Raw genomic sequence first — 20,406 nt, forward strand, 5'->3', positions numbered from 1 at the left:
CAAGCACAACTGTGGCGCTATCGAGCTTGCCCGCATCAATGTCTGGCCCCTAGTGTTGTGTATGTGGGCAGTAGAAGCAGCAGTGGCACTGCCTGTATTAGATCTTTGTATTGTTACCCTAGCAGTGTATTTATAAATACAGTTCTAATGTGTGTTCTAGGCCCAGCCTCGGGTCCACTCCTATAGTCTGCCAGTGACTTTTTTTATTTTTTTATTTTTTAGATAGGGTCTGGCTCTGTCACCCAGGCTGGAGTGCAGTGGTGTGATCTCGGCTCTCTACAACATCTGCCTCCTGGGCTTAAGCCATCCTCCCACCTCAGCCTCCTAAGTAGCTGGGACTACAGGGACGCGCCACCACATCCGGCTAATTTTTGTACTTTTTGTAGAGACGGGGTTTTGCCATGTTGCCTGGGCTGGTCTTGAACTCCTCTAAGCTCAAGCAGTCCACCCGCCTTGGCCTCCCAAAGTGCTGGGATTACAGGCGTGAGCCACGTGCCTGGCCTCCCAATGACTTTTGAAACACACAGTGCCCTGTATCAAACCTCATTGTGCCTAAAATATCTAGAGTAGTTTTTGTTTTCTGCATTGAACACTGATTTCTATAGATTCAAGTTACTATAGATTACTATGGATTTGAAAAACATGAGTAAAAAGCTTGAGGTAAGAAAAGCTTAAACTGTTGGCTGGGTGCCGTGGCTCATGCCTGTAATCCTAGCACTTTGGGAGGCGGAGGCGAGTGGATCATGAGGTCAGGAGTTTGAGACCAGCCTGGTCAACATGGTGAAACCCCCGTCTCTACTAAAAATACAAAAATTAGTTGGGCGCGGTGGCGGGTGCCTGTAATCCCAGCTACTTGGGAGGCTGAGGCAGGAGAATCGCTTGAACTGGGAGGTGGAGGTTGCAGTGAGCCGAGATTGCACCACTGTACTCCAGCCTGGGTGACAGGGCAAGACTCTATCTCAAAAAAAAAAAAAAAAAAAAAAAAAAAAAAAGAAAGAAAAAGAAAAGAAAAGAAAAAGAAAAACAAAGGAAAAGCTTAAACTATTAAACTGAGAATTTCAGTCATTTTTCAAGCATACAATGAATATTAACAATGACTGACAGTATATCAGATCACAAAGGAAATCTTAAAAACTTAAAAAAAACAACATTATATAGACAATTTTAACTGATCACAATGCAGTAAAAGTATATTTTCATTTTCTTTTCAATAGAGAGAGGGTCTCACTATGCTGCCTAGGCTAGTCTCAAACTCCTGAGCTCAAGGGATCCTCCCGCCTCAGCCACCAGAGTAGCTGGGATTACACACGTTCACCATCATGCCTGGCTGAAACATTTATTTATGTATGATTTATTTATTTTCAGTTAGAGATGAGGGTCTCACTATGTTGACCAGGCTGGTCTTGAACTCCTGGCCTCAAGTGATCCTCCTATCTTGGCTTCCCAAAGTGCTGGGATTACAAGCATGAGCCACCAAGTCTGGCCTGAAACAACATTTATTTTTAATAATAACAGGTAACCACCGGCTGTGATGGCTTATGCTTGTAATCCCAGTGCTTTGGGAGGCTGAGGCAGGAGGATTGCTTGAGCCCTGGAATTCAAGACCAGCCTGGGCAACATAGAGAGACGTAATCTTCACAAAAAATAGAAATGTTAGGCACTAATATTTTGCTTCCCTACAGACCCTGTCTCTAGGCTGGGAATACATGCATGCACCACCATGTCTGGCTAATTTTTGTATTTTTTATAGAGACAAGTTCTCACTACATTGTCTGGCTTGTCTCAAACTCCTGGGTGCAAGTGATCCTCCCACCTTGGCCTCCCAAAGCGTTGGGAGTGGGTCACTTTAGGCCACGAGTTTGAGACCAGCCTGAGCAACATAGTGAGACTCTTATCTCTCCAAAATAATTTAAACTAATTTTAAAAATTAGCTTAAGGCCAATTAGTAGGCATTTAGGGCTGCAGCGAGCTATGATCACACCACCACACTTCGGCCTTAAGAGCAAGACCCTGTCTCTTAAAAAAAAATGAAAGAACAGGAGTAAACCAAAGGAAGTCGAAGAAAGTAAATAAGAAAGGTAAAACCAGAAGATAGTGAAATAGAAAATACAATAACAACATCATAAAAAACAGAGATAAAAAAGCAAAAATCTGATTTACCAAAAAACCCTAGGATGATTGAGAGAAAGAGAGAGAGCAAGCACAAATAAATAGTATTAGGAATTAAAAGGGGACTGTAATCGATACAATAGAGATTTTTGAATCATGAGAATACTATTAATATCTTTGCAACAGGGTCTCGCTCTGTCACTTAGGCTGGAGTGCAGTGGCACAATCTCACTCAGCCTCCATCTCACTGGCTCACTGCAGCCTCCATCTCCTGGGCTCAAGCCATCCTCCCACCTTAGCCTCCCAATAACTGGGACTACAGGGAGTATGGGACATGCCACCACTCCTGGATAATTTTGTATTTTTTGTAGAGACAGGGCTTCACCATGTTGCCCAGACTGGCTCGAATTCCTGGGCTCAGGTGATCTGCCGCCCAGGCCTCTTGAAGTGTTGGGATTACAGGCGTGAGTCACCGCCGCCAGCATGGTGGCTCACGTCTGCAATCCCAGCACTTTGGGAAGCTGAGGTGGGAGGATTGCTTGAGTCCAGGAGTTTGAGACCAGCCTGAGCAACATAGCAAGACGCCGTTTCTACAAAAAAACAAAAATTTAGTCAAACATGGTGGTAGGCACCTGTAGTCCCAGCTACTCAGGAGGCTGAGGTGGGAGAATCATCTGAGCCCAGGTGATCATATCACTGCACTTTGGCCTGTACACAAAGCGAGACCTTATCTCAACAAAAAAAAAGAAAGAAAAAAAAAGAAAGAAAAAAGAAAATGCAATAAAAATATTAAAGAATAGAATAATTTAATTGAAATGTGCAATATTTTGATGAAGAAAAATCACGAAAATGAATTGAAGGCCTGGCAGAATGGAAATAAGGTACATTTATGGATGAGAAGACTCAGTGTTATTCAATTTTATCCCTAATCTGTAAATTCGATGAAATTCTAATTTAAATCCCAACACAATTTTTCAAGGATCTTGACAAAATGATTCTACAGTATACAGTTAGCTAAGACGATTATAAAAAATTGAAACCAAGTTGAGGGGGTGGAGCTTGCTCCCTAGATAGCAATATTTATCACAAAACCATAGAACTAAAACAATATTGATCAAGAATAGACAAATCGATCAATGGAAGAGAAAAAAAGCCAATAAATAGGCCAAGCGTGGTGGTTCACGCCTGTAATCCCAGCACTTTGGGAGGCCGAGGCAGGTGGATTACCTGAGGTCAGGAGTTTGAGACCAGCCTGGCCAACATGGTGAAACCTCATCTCTACTAATAATACAAAAAATTAGCCGGGCATGGTGGTGGATACCTGTAATCCCAGCTACTTGGGAGGTTGAGGCAGGGGAATCGTTTGAATCCAGGAGGCGAAGGTTGCAGTGAACCAAGATCCCACCACGGCACTCCAGCCTGGGCAACAAGAGAGAAACTCCATCTCAAAAAAAAAAAAAAAAAGAAAGCCAAGAAATAAATTGCATTCTTTAATGGGAACCAGGCATATCGCAGAGGTGCTGTCATGAGTCAATGGAGCAAACAGCTAATGATGAGGCAAATAGCATTAGGCCAAAACCCGGGCAAAACCTTACTTTATTTTTTTTATGGCAATGAGACATTTTAGAATACCAGGAGAAAGGCCAGGCCCAGTGGCTCACACCTGTAATCTCAGCACTTTGAGAGGCCGATATGGGCAGATCACTTGAGGTCAGGATTTTGAGACCAGGCTGGCCAACATAGTGAAACCTCATCTCTACTTAAAACACAAAAATCAGCTGGGTGTGGTGGCAGGCGCCTGTAATCCCAGCTACTCCGGAGGCTGAGGTAGAAGAATCGCTTGAACCCGGGAGGTGGAGGTTGCAGTGAGTCGAGATCATGCCGCTGCACTCCAGTCTGGGTGATAGAGTGAGACTGTCTCAAAAAAACAAAACAAAACAATAAATAAATAAATAAATAGAATATCAGGAGATAGAGAAACTGGCCAGAGACTGGCTGGCTTCTAAAACCAGTACTTGCTAATCTTGAGCAAATGACTTAATCTGTCTTTGCCTATTTTCTCATCTGTCAAATAAGGATAATAACAGTTCTTACCTCACAGACTTGATGGAAGGATTAATATAGGTAAATTAATATAGGCAAATACAGGATTAATATAGGTAAAGCATTTAGACCAGTCCCTGGCTCAAAACAGCACTACGTAAGTGTTAGCCATTCTTTATCTCTATACCATGTGGTACTGACAACATCTCCACTCCCCTTTTCTCTGCCCAATGTGGAGAGACTTCCATTACCCAAATGGACCAGAATGGCTTGGTTCACTGGTCTTAGGGAACCTGGTCAACTTTCTGCCATCATGACCAAGACATTCCTTAGAGGGAGGGCTTCTCATTTACAAAAACTATTTCCTTAGAGCAGTAATTTTGGTCATTGGTGACATCCAGTCTCTATGCTTACCTTATCTATGACTCTGACTGCCAGATCATGACAGTTTTCAACATGGATTGCCCAATAGCTTGGTTTGTTTTTTGTAATAAACTTTGTTTTTTAGAATAGTTTTAGACCTACAGAAAAATCTGAAGATTAGTACTGGGAGTTCCCGTGTACTCCAGACTCGGTTTCCCTTGTTATTCATATTATGCTGTTTTTAAAATTCCACATTACGTCATTGAGATACATTCATGTTGATATATAGATCTAATTTATTGAGCCTAACTGTGGTTTAGTATTCCATTGGCCTGGAAGGTTCTCACAGTCTCACCTGGCACAGGTTTAGTGCCAGGGAATTCCATCTCCCTCGCAATCAGACTTATCAAATCCCTGGTTCTGGCCGGGTGCAGTGGCTCACGCCTGTAATCCCAGGCCAAGATGGGAGGATCGCTTGAGCTCAGGAGTTCGAGACCAGTCTGGGCCACATAGTGAGACCTTGTCTCCACCAAAAATAAAAAAAAAAATTAGCTGGGCATGGCGGTGCATGCCTGTAGTACCAGCTACTCAGGAGGCTGAGATGGGAATATCACTTGAGCCCGGGAGGTCGAAGCTGCAGTGAGCTATGATTATACTACCGCAACCCAGCCTGAGTGACAGAGCCAGACCCTATCTCAAAAAAAAAGCCAAACACCCCTGTTTCTGCAGTAAAACTATTTACATAATCATAACATTATAAATGTCATTTGGTTTTCAGTGTTAAGAATCAATCTACAGGTAAACAATGGTAAACTGAATTATCCTTACCGAACAGAATGTAAATGCTATAAACCTCAGCGATACAAAAATAAAAGCTTAGTTCATGGATAATGGCAGAAGCAGGGAGGGGACATCAAGGGAAATTATCCATTTCACACAGAGAAGAGTCAAGAGATACAATATACAGAAGAAACAGACATTTAAGAATATTATTCAAAGTGATAACAGAAACCAATAGTAAAATTTAAAATATAAATATAAAAAAGAGGGCCAGGCACGGTGGCTAATGCTTGTAATCCCAGCACTTTGGGAGGCTGAGGTGGGTGGATCACGAGGTCAGGAGTTTGAGACCAGCTTGGCCAGCATGGTGAAACCCTGTCTTTACTAAAAATGCAAAAATTAGCAGGGCATGGTGGCACGTGCCTGTAATCCCAGCTGCTTGGGAGGCTGAGGTAGGAGAATCGCTTGACCCCGGGAGGCAGAGGTTATAGTGAGCTGAGACTGTGCCACTGCACTCCAGCCTGGGCGACAGAGCGAGACGCCGTTTCAAAAAAAAAAAAAAAGTATATATATATATATATATATATATATATATATATATATATATATGAAAAACGGAAGAGAAAGGGGGAAAGGGTGGTTAATAAAATCACCACAGCAGGAAGTCAACAGATACAACAGACACAGTTAAAATTAATAAATCAAGTAATAGAGGTATGAGTATATTATTCACAGTTATGAAATTTAAAAAATTAACATGACAACAAACATGGTAAAAAACAAAAAACAAAACACAGTTGTTTCCAGGAGTTGGGGGATTGGGAAACGAGAGATAGCTTTAAACTTTTTATTTCTAACCTTCTATTGGAATTGAATCTGCATTTCCATCTACATAAATTATATAATTATATTTGAGATTTTCTTTTTAAATTAGGCAAGCACTATTCACAATAGCAAAGACGTGGAATCAACCTAAATGCCCATCAATGGCAGACTGGCTAAAGAAAATGTGGTACATATACACAATGGAATACTATGCAGCCATAAAAAAGAATGAGATCATGTCCTTTGCAGGAACGTGGATGGAGCTGGAGGCCATTATCCTTAGCAAACTAATGCAGGAACGGAAAAACCAAATATTGCATGTTCTCACTTATAAGTGGGAGCTAAATGATGAGAACACATGGACAGAAAGAGGGAAACAACAGACACTGGGGCCTGCTTGAGGGTGGAAGGTGGGAGGCAGTAGAGGATAAGAAAAAATAAATATTGGGTGCTAGGCTTGATAACTGGGTGACGAAATAATCTGTACAACAACCCCCGTGACACAAGTTTACCTATATTAAAAACCTGCATATGGACCTCTGACCCTAAAATAAAAGTTTAAAAATAAAATAAAATAAAATTAGGCAAAAAATCTAGATAATTCTGACATTGTCCTACTGGCTCAGGGACTATTGCGGTAGGATCAAGTTCAACTCTCAGGCAGGCAGCCAAGGCCCCTCGCTGCCCCATGCACCCACCTACCTCTGCTTGGGAGCCAGGATTGGCACCTCCTCCAGGAAGCCCTCAGGAGGAAGAGGGCGCCCTCTGCCGGGGCAGGAACGCCAGCACGCCTGGGGAGCAGCTCTTTGCGCATCATCAGGGACTCCGCCCCTATCCCTCAGCAAGGGCCTCCCTCCCCCGCATCACGTGATCCCAGCTCCTTTTCAGCTAGTGGGTGGAACCCCAGGAGGGAAAACCCAGGGAAGCCCAGGTGAGAGCGACGCGACCGATGGGGCCCGGATTTCTTGGATGCTGGGGGACTGTCCCAGTAAGGCTTGGGAACCTGGGTGGGGCGCCTTTCAGAACGGGACCGATGGGAGAGAGACGGGAAGGGTTATGGGCACGAACCCCGTTCAGTATCTGCTCCTTGCGGAGTGTGAGAACTGGGAGAGAGACTCCTGGCCCTTCCGTTTCCTGTGCTTCCTTGGGTGAGTGTCTTAACATCTCAGAATCTCAGTGTCCTCACCTGTGGCTGCCAGTATGAAATGAAATAAGCACGTAAGTCATAAATAAATGGTATCTTATTAGGTCCCATTTAAGCGAATTCGTGAACTCTCAGAGAAAAGAAGACCCTGGAGGCCACCGTAGCTCGGCCCTGTTTGGAGGCAGGCCTCTCCACCCTCACCCAGGACACCAGCTCCTGCTAGGTGCTCCCCTCCCTGGAGTGCTCACCCCTAGGCCTCAGGAGTGGAAGGGTCTGGGAGCGCTGGCTGGAAGAGGGGCTCCTCCCAGTTCCCACTGAACGGGCTGACAGGTCGGATTCTCCATGACAAAGTCTCCTCTTTCTGTCTCCACACAGGGCCCGTGTTGTGCTTTTGGCCCAGGTAGGTGGACAGACATGTCCCAGGCAGGGGACGTAGAAGGCCCCAGCACAGGAGACCCTGTGCTCAGTCCCCAACACAACTGTGAGCTTTTACAGAACATGGAAGGAGCCAGCTCCACGCCAGGCCTGGCACCAGATGGGCCGGGAGCAAGCTCTGGGCCCGGAGTCAGGGCTGGCAGCAGAAGGAAGATCCCCAGGAAGGAGGCCCGTCGAGGTGCCAGCTCCTGGGCTGCGGGTGCTGCTGAGGTCCGGCCAGGGGTCTTGGAGCTGCTAGCTGTGGGACAGAGCCGGGGCTCGATGCCAGGTCCTGGGCTCCACATGCAGCTGCCCTCGGTGCCTGCTCAGGAGAGAGCTCTGACCTCCAAGAGGCTCCAGGTTTCTCTGTGTGACATCTTAGATGACAGTTGCCCCAGGAAACTTTGTAGCAGGTCTGCTGGTCTCCCAGACAGAGCTCTGGTCTGCAGGGAGAGGCTTACAGGGGTGGAGGAGGTGAGCTGCCCCAGGCCCAGGGAAGCCAGAGATGGTGGAATGAGTTCTCCAGGGTGTGACAGAAGAAGCCCCACACTCAGCAAAGAGGAGCCCCCTGGAAGGCACCTGACATCCTCACCAGGCCCAGTCCCTGTGAGGGTAAGAAAGAAATGGAGGAAGCAAGGGGCTCATTCAGACTGTGGGAAAGGGGCTGGTGGCTTCCTGTGGCTTGATCAGAGCCCTCGTGGGGACAACCTCTTGTCTGTGGGAGACCCTGCCCAAGTTGCTGACCTGGAGTCCTTGGGAGGCCCCTGCAGACCTCCCTCTCCAAAAGACACTGGGTCTGGGCCTGGAGAGCCAGGTGGACGTGGGGCAGGATGTGCCTCAGGGACTGAGAAATTTGGATATGTGCCCACTGCAGGGCATGGGGCCCAGCCAGGCAGCCCCTGTGGCCCTGTCGGGTTCCCAGTGTCCAGTGGAGGGGAGTCCCTCAGTTCAGCTGCACAGGCTCCTCCACAGAGCGCAGCTCTCTGCCTGGGGACGTCAGCACAGGCCTCTGCAGAGCAGCAAGAAGCTGTGTGTGTCATGCGGGCTGGCAGCGATGAAGGCCGGGCTCCAGCTCAGGACCAGCAGGAGCTGGAGGCCAAGGCTCAGCCAGCTTCCAGGGGAAGGCTGGAGCAAGGACTCGCTGCCCCCGCTGACACCTGTGCCAGCTCCCGGGAGCCCTTGGGCGGCCTCAGCTCCTCCCTGGATACTGAAGCCAGCAGGGCCTGCTCAGGCCCATTCGTGGAGCAGAGAAGATCCAAGGGCACCAAGAACCTGAAGAAAGGTTCAGTGCCCTGTGCCCAAGACCAGGGCGCAGACAGAAGCTCAGACAACTCCCACCAGGACAGGCCAGAGGAACCCAGCCCAGGAGGCTGCTCCAGACTGGTGAGCTGAGTCTGAGAGTTTGGGATAGGAAGGGCCTGGCCATGTTTCTCAATACCATACTTGGCGGTGGAATTTAATAAAGCTAAGCTAGATGGGCGCTTCATGAACATTCTCTCTCACATCCCTATTAACTAAACTGGGTAAAATGAGGCCCACAAACCGGGAAAGAGAAAATAAACTACATTCGCTGAATCCTTGTGAGGGGTCATTATCTTTTGGAGTCAGTGAGTCCTGGGTTCGAATCTTGCCTCTGCCCACTTCCTAGCTGAGTGACTGTGGGATGTTTTCTTAACCTGTCTAGGTTTCCTCATTGTAAAAAAAGGATACTAATTGCAGCTTCATGGGGTTGTTTCAAGGATTAAATGAGATTATGGTATAAAATAATGTGCCTAGGCCTGGTGCAGTGGCTCACGCCTGTAATCCCAGCACTTTGGGAGGCGGAGGCAGGCAGATCATGAGGTCAAGAGATCAAGACCATCCTGGCCAACATGGTGAAACCCTGTCTCTACTAAAAATACAAAAATTAGCTGGGCGTGGTGGCATGTGCCTGTTCCAGCTACTCTGGAGGCTGAGGCAGGAGAATCACTTGAACCTGGGAAGCGGAGGTTGCAGTGAGCTGAGATCGCGCCACTGTACTCCAGCCTGGTGACAGAGCAAGACTCTGTCTAAAAAAAAAAAAAACAAAACCAAAAAACAAACAAACAAAAAAAAGGTGCCTAGCACAGCACAAGGCGCAAGGTAAATTGCTTAATTCGTGTTAAATTTGCTTTTCCTTTAGTGTTCACAGTTACCTTGTAAGATAGGCGTTAGCCCCATATAACCAGATGGGGAAACTGAGGCTCGGAGGGTTAATAATATTCTCCAGGCTCACATAGCTAGGGAGTCAGTGCCCAGCCATGTTCCCTATATCACCACTTCCCTTTCCTTTGTTCTTTTGCTTATGATCATCATCATTTTATTAATAATCATAGCTAACATTTATACACCAAAGGCAGAAGAAGACTCTACTTGTTTTTGGTGTATATTTCTCACATTGTTGGATTTTCATCACGTTTATTGAATATGCATGATGTGCTAGATGTTTTTGATTTAATCTTCACATGACGTCCATGGAGGTGAGGTTACAGACCCAACTGGTGAATGGGAGCAAGGGTACAAGCCTAGGCGGTCTGTCTTGAGAGCTCACTGCACTGCCTTCTCTGTGTATTTTCTGTGTTATCGGCACAGTCGTAACAGCATCTGGCTTGCTTAACATATGCTGGATATTGTGCTAAGCACTTTATCTGCAATCTTTGTAACAAGCCTATGAGATAGACTCTATTGACATATACCCATTTCACTGATCTGAACACTGAGGCTCTGAGAGGTGACATGAGTACTCAAGGCCAAACAGCCAATTAGTAAAATAGAACCAGTGAGCTGTTTTCCACTATGCATCAAGCCTTTTTATCTATAAATAGGCTCCTATTATGCCGTATTGTTCCAGGACTTTGCTTGGTTTTGTAAGTTCTGTAGTATTTGAAGATCTTTCCCAGTGGGTTCACCTTGCTCTGCCGAATTTGATCTTTTCCTGAGCCCTGCGTCATAACTGTCTATGGATGTATTTGTCACAGGCACAGGTGCTGTCAGGATGAGGGCAGGTACTTCCTCTTCTCATTTCCAACCACTGTAGTGTAGTTAGGAGCATGAGCCCTGGAGACCAATAGGCTAACATTCAATCCTGACTTTGCCACTATCTGAACAACCGAGGTGAGTGGCTTCACTTTTTCAAGTGTAATTCTCTCATCTGCAAAATGTGGGTATGAAGAGTGCTTACCTCCTAGGGAGGTGGTGAGGTTGAAATGAGATGACACATGTTTGGCATTTAACATAGTGCTTGGTGCAAGAAAAATACTCAAATAGGTTACCTGTTAGTGACATAAGCAATTTCGTCCTACTGTAAGTAATGCAGGGGTGACCATCCTTGTGCGTCTGGCTCCTCCCTTCTTCACATGATTTATTTGGACCAGATGCCCAGAATTGGGATTCCTGGGTCTGCAGCCTTTAAGGGGGCTGGTTTGAATGCGGTGGTGGAGCCAGCTTCCTGCCTGGCTTGACTGGAAGCAGCCTACGACTGCTGGCTCCTCCAGGCTCCATCCTTGACTCTGCGGCACAGCCCATCATCCCACAGCTTTCCAAACAACTCGTTGCCATGACAACCAGTACCGGCTGCGGGAGAAAAATTGAGTCTGGGCTATAACAGGGACAGGCGGGTGGTTGTGTACAGGGCTGAGTGGGACCTGGGCAGTGGGGGGCACAGTGCCCGGCTGGTCTGGAGCCCCATTTAGGGCCTTAGCACCTTCCCCTGGAGACAGCCTGGCTTGTGGCAGGGGCAGACAGGTTCAAGGTCAAGCTCTGCCTCTTACTACAGGGTACAGGGTGACTTTAGAACTGTCTTCAGACATTTAGATGAGTTTAACTTTTTTTTTTCCTTTCTTAAGCTCAGTGGCAAGAAGACTTTTTTTTTTAAAATTTAATTCTTTTTTAAGATGGGAGTCTCGCCCTGTCACCCAGGCTGGAGTGCAGTGGCACAATCTTGACTCACCACAACCTTTGCCTCCTGGTTTCAAGGGATTCCCCTGAGTAGCTGGGACTACAGGTGTGGGCCACCAGGCTCAGCTAATTTTTGTGTTTTTAGTAGAGGCAGGATTTCACTATGTTGGCCAGGCTGGTCTCGAACTCCTGACCTCAGGTGATCTGCTGCGTCGGCCTTCCAAAGTGCTGGGATTACAGGCGTGAGCCGCTGCGCCTGGCTGCAAGAAGACTTTAGACATTTAGAAATGTCTCTTCTCTGAATCTGAGTTGCCTCCTCTGTGAAGTGGGGAGAATGAACTGGGCCCCAGAACTGCCAGGAGTCTGATATCAGAGGCTGGCCGTGTTGTATTCTTCTGGAATGAACCAGAGACTCTTGGAAGAGAGATGGGAGGGGGACTGGATGCCATTCTCTTGTCCGTCCTGGGCCCCACAGTAGCCAGTGAGGTTTGGAGCTGCTCTGTGGGTGGGATAGCAGTGGGTATGTGTGTGGGGGGGCAGCTCTGCCAGTGAACCCGGGCTGCTCGCATTCCACCAGTCATAACCAGAGAGGCACACAGCTCCTCTGGCCTGACCCAGAATCCCTGGTTCAAGGTATGCTATCTGTAGCTGCAAAGTGTCAAGAAGTGACTGAAGGAGGAGCGTGTCTTCCTAACAGATGAGCAGCCTAAGAGGAGCTCGTTTCATTTATATTAGTGTGCCTACTATAGACTGAGCGCTTCAAGTATGTCATCTCATTTAATCCTTACATTAACCATTAAAGGTCAATGTCGGCCAGGCATGGTGGCTCACACCTGTAGTCTCAGCACTTTGGGAGGCCAAGGCGGGTGGATTGCTTGAGCTCAGGAGACCAGCCTGGGCAATGTGGCAAAACCCTGTCTGTAGAAAAAATACAAAAATTAGCTGGGCATGGTGGCTTGTGCCTGTAGTTCCAGCTACCCGGGAGATTGAGGTGACAAGATCACCTGATTCCAGGAGGTCAAGGCTATAGTAGGCTGTGCTGGTGCTGCTGCCTTCCAGCCTGGGCAACAGAGTGAGACCCTGTCTCAAAAAAAAAAAAAAAAGTCAACACTAATATCCCCATTTTACTAAGTAAGAAAACTGGGCTTCCGAGAAGTTAAGTGACTCACTCGGGGCACATCGTGAGTAAGTGGCCGAGCCAGGGTTTGACTCCAGTCCTGCATAACTTGACTGTTCACGGGGCTTTATTATAATTTGTTGAACAAGGAGCGGGGCTCGTCCAGGGATCTTACAGTCTAGTGGGAGGAGAAAGCCGCTAACCGGAGAATTGAAATACAGACTGAAGCCCAGTGGACCGTGGATGTTCAGAGGGGAGGAGAGGGCAGAGGAGGGGGCTGTCTGAACTGAGTCTGGGCAAGGGAAGGAGATGTTCAGCAGGTGAGAAAGTAGGAGAGGCTTGCTAGGAAGAGGGCAGTGCTCTGCAGAGCTGCATTGCAAGAGGCAGCTTGGAGTGTCGCAGGAGTAGAGGGTGGGGGTTACAGGTGGGACAGGAGCCAGGTGGGAGAGGCCAGCTTGAATGGAAATGGAGAGCCTGCAGGGTGGTCGAGTGTCAGGATGGCCTTTCTCCAGGGCAGGGACCAAGGAACTTTATCAACACAGGCATTTATAGAGAGAGCTTGTTCTGTTCCAGGCACTATTCTAAGAGTCTCGAATAATGATAATGATCCTTGCCCCAACACCATGAGGTAAATACTGGTATTATCCTCATGCTACTGATGAGAAAACTGAGGCACAGAGAGATTAAGTAACTTTCCCAAGATCACACAGTTCCTAAGTGTTGGCACCAAGTATCCCCATTGCATGAATATGCCCCAATTTATTTATTTGTTGACTCCGTGTGGACATTTGGTGTTTTTTTTTTTTTTTTTTTTTTTTTCCTGCTACATATGGTGCTGCTGTGATAGTTTTGTATGGTTTTTGGTACATATGGGCAAGAGTATCTCCAGGGAATATTTTCTGGGGTGGAATTGCTAGGTTATATCTTCAACTTAAATGGTGCCAGATGTTTTCTAAAGTGGTTGAAATAGTATACACCCCCATCAGCAGTGTATGAATGTTCCGGTGACTTCACCTCTTCACCAGCCCTTGATGGTACCAGACTTAGGGTTTTTGCTGAAATGGAGATATGCTGTGGTGTCTCAATGTTGTTTTAATTTTCACTGCCCTCTTACTAAGGAGCATCTTTTCATGCATTTTGGTTATTCTTGTTAAGTCTTTTCTTAAAAAAGTTTTTTGGCTGGAGTACAGTGGCGTGATCTCAGCTCACTGCAACCTCCCCCTCCCAGGTTCAAGCGATTCTGCTGCCTCAGCTTCCCAAGTAACTGGGATTACAGGTGCCCGCCACTATGCCCAGCTAATTATTTTTGTATTTTTAGTAGAGACAAGGCTTCACCATGTTGGTCAGGCTGGGATTACAGGTGTGAGCCACTGCGCCTGGCCATTTTTTAAATTTTTTGTTAGCGACAGGGTCTGCTCTGTCACCCAGGCTGGGTGACATAGTTCACTGCAGCCTTGAACTCCAGGGCTCCAGAAATCCTCCTGCTTCAGACTCCTGAGTAGCTGGGACTACAGGCCAGTGCCACCATGCATGGCTGGCTAATTAAAAAGTTTTCTTTCTTTTCTTTTTTTTTTTTTGAGACAGAGTCTCGCTCTGTTGCCAGGCTGGAGTGCAGTGGCGTGATCGTGGCTCACTGCACCCTCTGCCTCCCGGGTTCAAGAAATTCTCCTGCCTCAACCTCCCAAGTAGCTGGGACTACAGGTGCGCCCCGCCACCACACCTTTTTTATTTTTAGTAGAGATGGGGTTTCACCATGTTGGCCAGGATGGTCTCGATCTCTTGACCTCGTGATCCATCTGCCTCGGCCTCCCAAAGTGCTGGGATTACAGGCATGAGCTACCGGGCCCGGCCTTCTTTTTTTTTGAGATAGAGTTTTGCTCTTGTTGCTCAGGCTGGAGTGCAATGGCGTGATCTTGGTTCACTGCAACCTCTGCCTCCTGGGTTCAAGTGATTCTCCTGCCTCAGCCTCCTGAGTAGCTGGGATTAGAGGTGCCCACCACCACGCTTGGCTAGATTTTTTTTGTATTTTTGGTAGAGATGGGGTTTCACCATGTTGGCCAGGCTGGTTTCGAAATCCTGACCTCAAGTGATCCTCCGACCTCAGCCTCCCAAAGTGCTAGGATTACAGGTGTGAGCTACCGCGCCCGGCTAAAAAAAAATATTTTTTTTGAGATGGAGTCTCACTGTGTCGCCAGGCTGGAGTGCAGTGGCACGATCTCAGCTCACTGCAACTTCCGCCTCTTGGGTTTTAAGCGATTCTTCTGCCTCAGCCTCCCAAGTAGCTGGGACTACTGGCACGTGCCACCATGCCCAGCTAATTTTTGTATTTTTAGTAGAGACAGAGTTTCATAATGTTGGCCAGGATGGTCTTGATCTCTTGACCTCATGATCTGCCCAACTTGGCCTCTGGATTACAGGCGTGAGTCACCACGCCTGGCCAGAATTCTTTATCTATTCTGGATAGTACTCCTTTGTTGCTTATGTATTTTGCAAATACATTCTCCTAGAGTGTGGCTTATAATTTTGCTTTCTTTATGGTATCTGTTGATGAGCAGCAATTCTTAATTTTTAAAAATTGTGGTAAAGTGTATACATAACTTAAAATTTACCATTTTAACAATTTTTAAGTGTACAGTTCAGTGGCATTAAGTACATTCACATTGTTGTGCAGTCATCACCAAAATCCATCTCCAGAACGTTTTCCTCACCGCAAACTGAAACTCTGTACCTATTAAACAATAACCCCCCATTTCCCTCCCCCCACCCCTGATACCCACCATTCTACTTTCTGTCTCTATGAATTTGACTCCTCTAGGTACCTCACTTAAATGGAATCACTAAATAATTGTCCTTTTATGACTGGCTTCTTTCACTTAGCATACTGTTTTCAAGGCTCACCCACATTGTAGTGTGTATCAGAATTTCATTCCTTGTTGAGGATGAATAACATTCCATTGTATTCTTCTATCAATGGACACTTGGATGGTTTTCACCTTTTGGGTATTGTGAATTATGTTGCTAAAAACATTGGTGTACAAATATCTGTTTCAATCCCTGCTTTAAATTCTTTTTTGTGTATATACCCAGAAGTGAAATTGCTGAAGTAATTCTTAATTTTAAAATATCCAACTTTATCCGTTATTTATAGTTTGTTTTAGAAGTATTTTTAAAGAATTCATTTCCTATCTTAAGGTAGTGATGAAGTTCTCATATATTGTGTTGTTTTGCCTTTCACATTTAGGTCTGTAATCTACCTGGAATTGACTTTTGTGAATGATAGGGGGCAGGGATCTAATTTAATTTTTTGTATGGATACCCAATTGTTCCAACACCGTTTGCTGAAAATTCTGTCCTTCCCCATTTACATGCAATGCCAGCTCTGCCGTAAGTCAAGTTTCCGTATATGTGAGATTGATTTCTGGTCTCTACACTCATCTTGTTCAAATTGGCTTTCCCTTTGTTAATATTACATAATCTTAATTATAGTAGCTTATTAATAATTCTTGATAGTTGGTGAGACAAGTCTTCCAACTTTGTTTTTGTCAAGAGGATCTTCACTCTTACATTCTTCTGCTTTTTCATGTATTACAATCAGCTTGTCAATTTCCAGACACCCACACACACCACACACACACACACACACACACACACCCCACACACTGATTGAGATCTTGATTGGAAACATATTGAAACTATAAATCAGTTTGAGGAGAACTGACTTTTTTTTTTAAGAGATGGGGTCTCACTATGTTGCCCAGGGTGATCTTGAACTCCTAGGCTCAAGTGATCTGCCTGCCTTGGCCTCCCAAAGTGTTGGGATTACAGGAATGAACCACTGCACCTGGCTGAGAACTAACATCTTTACAATATTGAGTCTTCCAATCCATGAACATAGTATATTCATTTATTTTGATCTTTAATGTCTTTCAATACAGTTTTACATTTTCTCCATAAAAATCTTGCACTTTTTTTTTTTTTTTAGACGGTCTCACTCTGTTGCCCAGTCTGGAGTGCAGTGGTGTGAGCTCAGCTCACTGCAACCTCCACCTCCTGGGTTCAATCAATTCTCGTGCCTCAGCCTCCCAGGTAGCTGGACTCACAGACATGTGCCACCATGCCTGACTAATTTTTGTATTTTTAGTAGAGATGCAGTTTCACCATGTTGGCCAGGCTCTTCCCAAACTCCTGGCCTCATGTGATCTGTCCACCTTGGCCTCCCAAAGTGCTGGGATTACAGGCGAGAGCCACCATGCCTGACATTCTTTTCAGGATTTATTCCTAGATATGATATCTATATCTATATATAACTTTTTATTATGGAAAATTTCGAGTATATGTAAAAGTAGACTGAATTGTAAGCAGGGCAAATTATGGTCCGTGGATGGTTTACCTCACCTGGTTTTGTAAATAAGCTGGACTATTTGTTTACATATTTTCTGTGGCTGAGTTCCTGTTACAATGGCATGGTTGAGTAGTTGTGATAGAGACCACATAGACAGCGTCAAAGATAAACAAAGCCAAACACTAGCTAAAATGGTAAGGACAGATTTCAGTAATAATGATTGCAATAGGGAAGATAGTTCAGCATGAACTAAACTGAACTCAGCTTTGATTTGTACAGAAGTAACTGGGCATTCTAAAGGAAGAATCTAGGAGTGGAGGAGGGGGGACAAGCAAGGGCTCAGTAGAGCCAGGGAACTGAAAATTACAAAGAGTCAGTCAGTATAAATGTAATTAGTCCAATTTTGTCTTCTAGGCGGCAGTTATCAAAGTTAGGATTCTATCCTCTGGTAGAGACTGGAGGCAGAGGTTCTATCCTCAGGTGTTGGCTGGAACAAACAGTACATTTTGGGGGCAGCCTTGAGTTTTCTTAGGCAGCTACTTTAAGAGGGGTAGAGTCATCTTAGGGATGTGGCCATGAGCTCTTAGAAACTATTTTAGTGTTTATTCAAGTCTTTATAGACAAAGGTTGAGGCCTAGCTGAGAAGGAGGCTCAGAGGAGCCTGGCTAGAGTTTGGTCAAGAAGAGAAACTGTCACTTGGCAGTCCTAAAGTATTTTCTGTTTTTTTTTTTTTTTTTTTTTTTTTTCCTGAGACCAATTCTTGCTCTGTCCCTCAGGCTAGAGTGCAGTGGTGCAATTTCGGCTCACTGCAACCTCTGCAGCCCGGGTTCAAGTGATTCTCCTGCCTCAACCTCCCAAGCAGCTGGGATTACAGGTGCCCACCACCATGCCTGACTAAGTTTTGTATTTTTAGTAGAGACGGGGTTTCACCTTGTTGGCCAGGCTGGTCTCGAACTCCTGACCTCAGGTGATCCACCCGCCTGGGCCTCCCAAAGTGCTGGGATTACACCCTGGAATGAACCCTTTTGTACTCACACCCAACCCTAGCCACCATATGTTATCTTATCTTGCCTGAAAATCATCAAATATTCATTTAATATCCAAATTTGCAGTAGTTTCATAAAGATGACAAATTTTTAAATAATTAATTAATTAGTTTTTTTTGGAGACACAGTTTTGCTCTATTTCCCAGGCTGTAGTGCAGTGGCACAGTCTCAGCTTACTGCAACCTCCTCCTCCTGGACTCAATCGATCCTCCTGTCTCAGCCTCCTGAGTAGCTGGGACCACAGGCATGTGCCACCACGCCTGGTTAATTTTTTGTATTTTTTGTAGAGATGGGATTTTGCCATGTTTTCCAGGCTGGTCTCAAACTCCTGAGCTCAAGCAGTCCACCCACCTTGGTCTCTCAAAGTGTTGGGATTACAGGCATGAGCCACCGCACCTGGCCAACAACTTATTTTTATAACTTGTCTTATTAAAGTCAGGATAGAAATAAGGTCCACACTTTGCGATTGGTTGATGTTTCTTTTAAGCCTTTTAAACTATAGGTTCTCCCTCCATATCTTGTTTTTTCTTGCAGTCTTTTTTTCTTTTGAAGAAGAAGAAATTAGAATGTCCTGTAATTTTTGTATCCCTGTAGTATAGTTAAGCATGCTCCTCTGTCTTTGCTTTAAGCTGTGAACTGGTGGTTGAATCTAGAGACTTGATTAGAATTGGATTCAGTTTTTAGCCCGAACTACTTCTTGGGTTGGTAGTGTGTTCTTTCCATCAGAAGGTACATGTCTCCTTGTACTACTTTATATTTACTGATGCTATTTTTTATATATATATGTGTATGTGTGTGTGTATATGTGTGTGTGTATATATATATATATAATTTTTTTTTTTTTTTTTTTGAGACGAAGTCTTGCTCTGTCGCCCAGGCTGGAGTACAGTGGTGCGATCTCAGCGCACTGCAACCTCTGCCTCCTGGGTTCAAGCAATTCTCCTGTCTCAGCCTCCTAAGTAGCTGAGACTACAGGCACCCACCACCATGCCCGGGTAATTTTTGTATTTTTAGTAGAGACGGAGTTTCACCATATTGGTTGGGCTGGTCTTGAACTCCTGACCTCAGGTGATCCACTCGCCTTGGCCTCCCAAAGTGCTGGGATTGCAGGCATGAGCCACCAGGCCCCGCCTGTTTTGTGCTTTGCATACGTTTTGCATTTCTACACTTTCTCCCATGTAAAAACAGAATTGAGTTTTGTTTATTGATTTTGCATCCAGAAATCTTGCTTTTATTAATCTATATAATTTATCTATTTGAATTTTGTTTGTTTTCTATGTAGACAATCATATGTAGACAAATGACAGTTTTTGTTATTTCCTTTCCAATTCTTTACATCTCTCTTCCCTTCCCTTTCCTTACTGTGCTAGCTAAGACTGTTAGTATAATGTTGCATAGAAATGGTGATAGCAAGGAACCCATGACTTATTCTGGATTTTAAAGGAAATGTGGTCATCATTTCACCTTAAGTATGACACTTGCTATGTTATTTATATAGATGCTCTTTATCAGGTAAAGGAAACTCCCTTCTCTTCCTGATTTGCTAATTATTTACAATTATTATTACAATTATTACAATTACAATATTTGCAATTATTATAATTATTATTATTGCACAGTGCATTTAATCACTTATGTTTTTTCCATTTCTGAGATAATAATATGATTTTTATCCTCGAATTTATTCGTTAATTTAAGGAGTTAGTGTTTTTTTTTTTAATATTAAGCTTTTTTAAATATTAAGTTATTGCCTTGCTGGAACAAACCCAATTTGGTAATGCTATATCTTTTTCATCTTTTCTGAATTCAATTTCATATTTTGTTTGGGGTTTTCAATGGATGAATTAACTGGCCTGAAATGATTTGTTCTCATACTACCCTTGTGAGATTTTGGTATCAGGGTTTTGCTAGCTTCATAGAATGAATTGTGGATTATCTTTTTGTTTTCTATTTTCTGGGATAATGTATTTAAGATTGGAATTATTTGTTTTTTGGACATTTTGATAGAATGGCTGGTTAAAAAAAAGTATGGACTGATGTTCTCTTTAGGGAAGGTGTTTCCTTACCTACTGATTCAATTTATCTTGTGGCTATAGGTTTATTCAGTGTTGTTTTTCTCTTGAATCAATTTTGGTAAGTTATACTTTTCTAGATATCTATTTGTTTCATCTGAGTTTTCAAATTTATTGGCATGTTGGCATATAGTATTTCACAATAGCCTCTTATCTTTAAGGACTGTGCACTTGTAATTATGCATTCCAAATATTAGCTAGTTATACCTCCTCTCTTTTCCTTAATCAGTCTTGTC

The 20,406-nt window shown here is 44.7% G+C and overlaps 1 protein-coding gene across 9 annotated transcripts in view; it reads left to right on the top strand.

Annotated features, from left to right (window-relative positions):
• Positions 1–6,980: 6,980 nt before the first annotated feature.
• The window catches only part of SPOCD1 (SPOC domain containing 1), a 30,920-nt gene continuing 17,494 nt past the window's right edge, over positions 6,981–20,406 (top strand). For 3 of the 9 annotated variants that reach the window (XM_063713666.1, XM_063713656.1, XM_063713660.1), the window contains exon 1: positions 7,058–9,061. In XM_063713666.1, the coding sequence (XP_063569736.1) occupies positions 7,607–9,061 (1,455 nt within the window). In that variant the 5' untranslated portion in view covers positions 7,058–7,606. The other 6 variants (XM_063713662.1, XM_063713663.1, XM_063713665.1 and 3 more) reach the window with 5 other exon arrangements.

The sequence above is a fragment of the Pongo abelii genome, chromosome 1 (assembly GCF_028885655.2).
Source record: "Pongo abelii isolate AG06213 chromosome 1, NHGRI_mPonAbe1-v2.0_pri, whole genome shotgun sequence".
In the NCBI taxonomy this organism is placed as follows: domain Eukaryota; kingdom Metazoa; phylum Chordata; class Mammalia; order Primates; family Hominidae; genus Pongo; species Pongo abelii.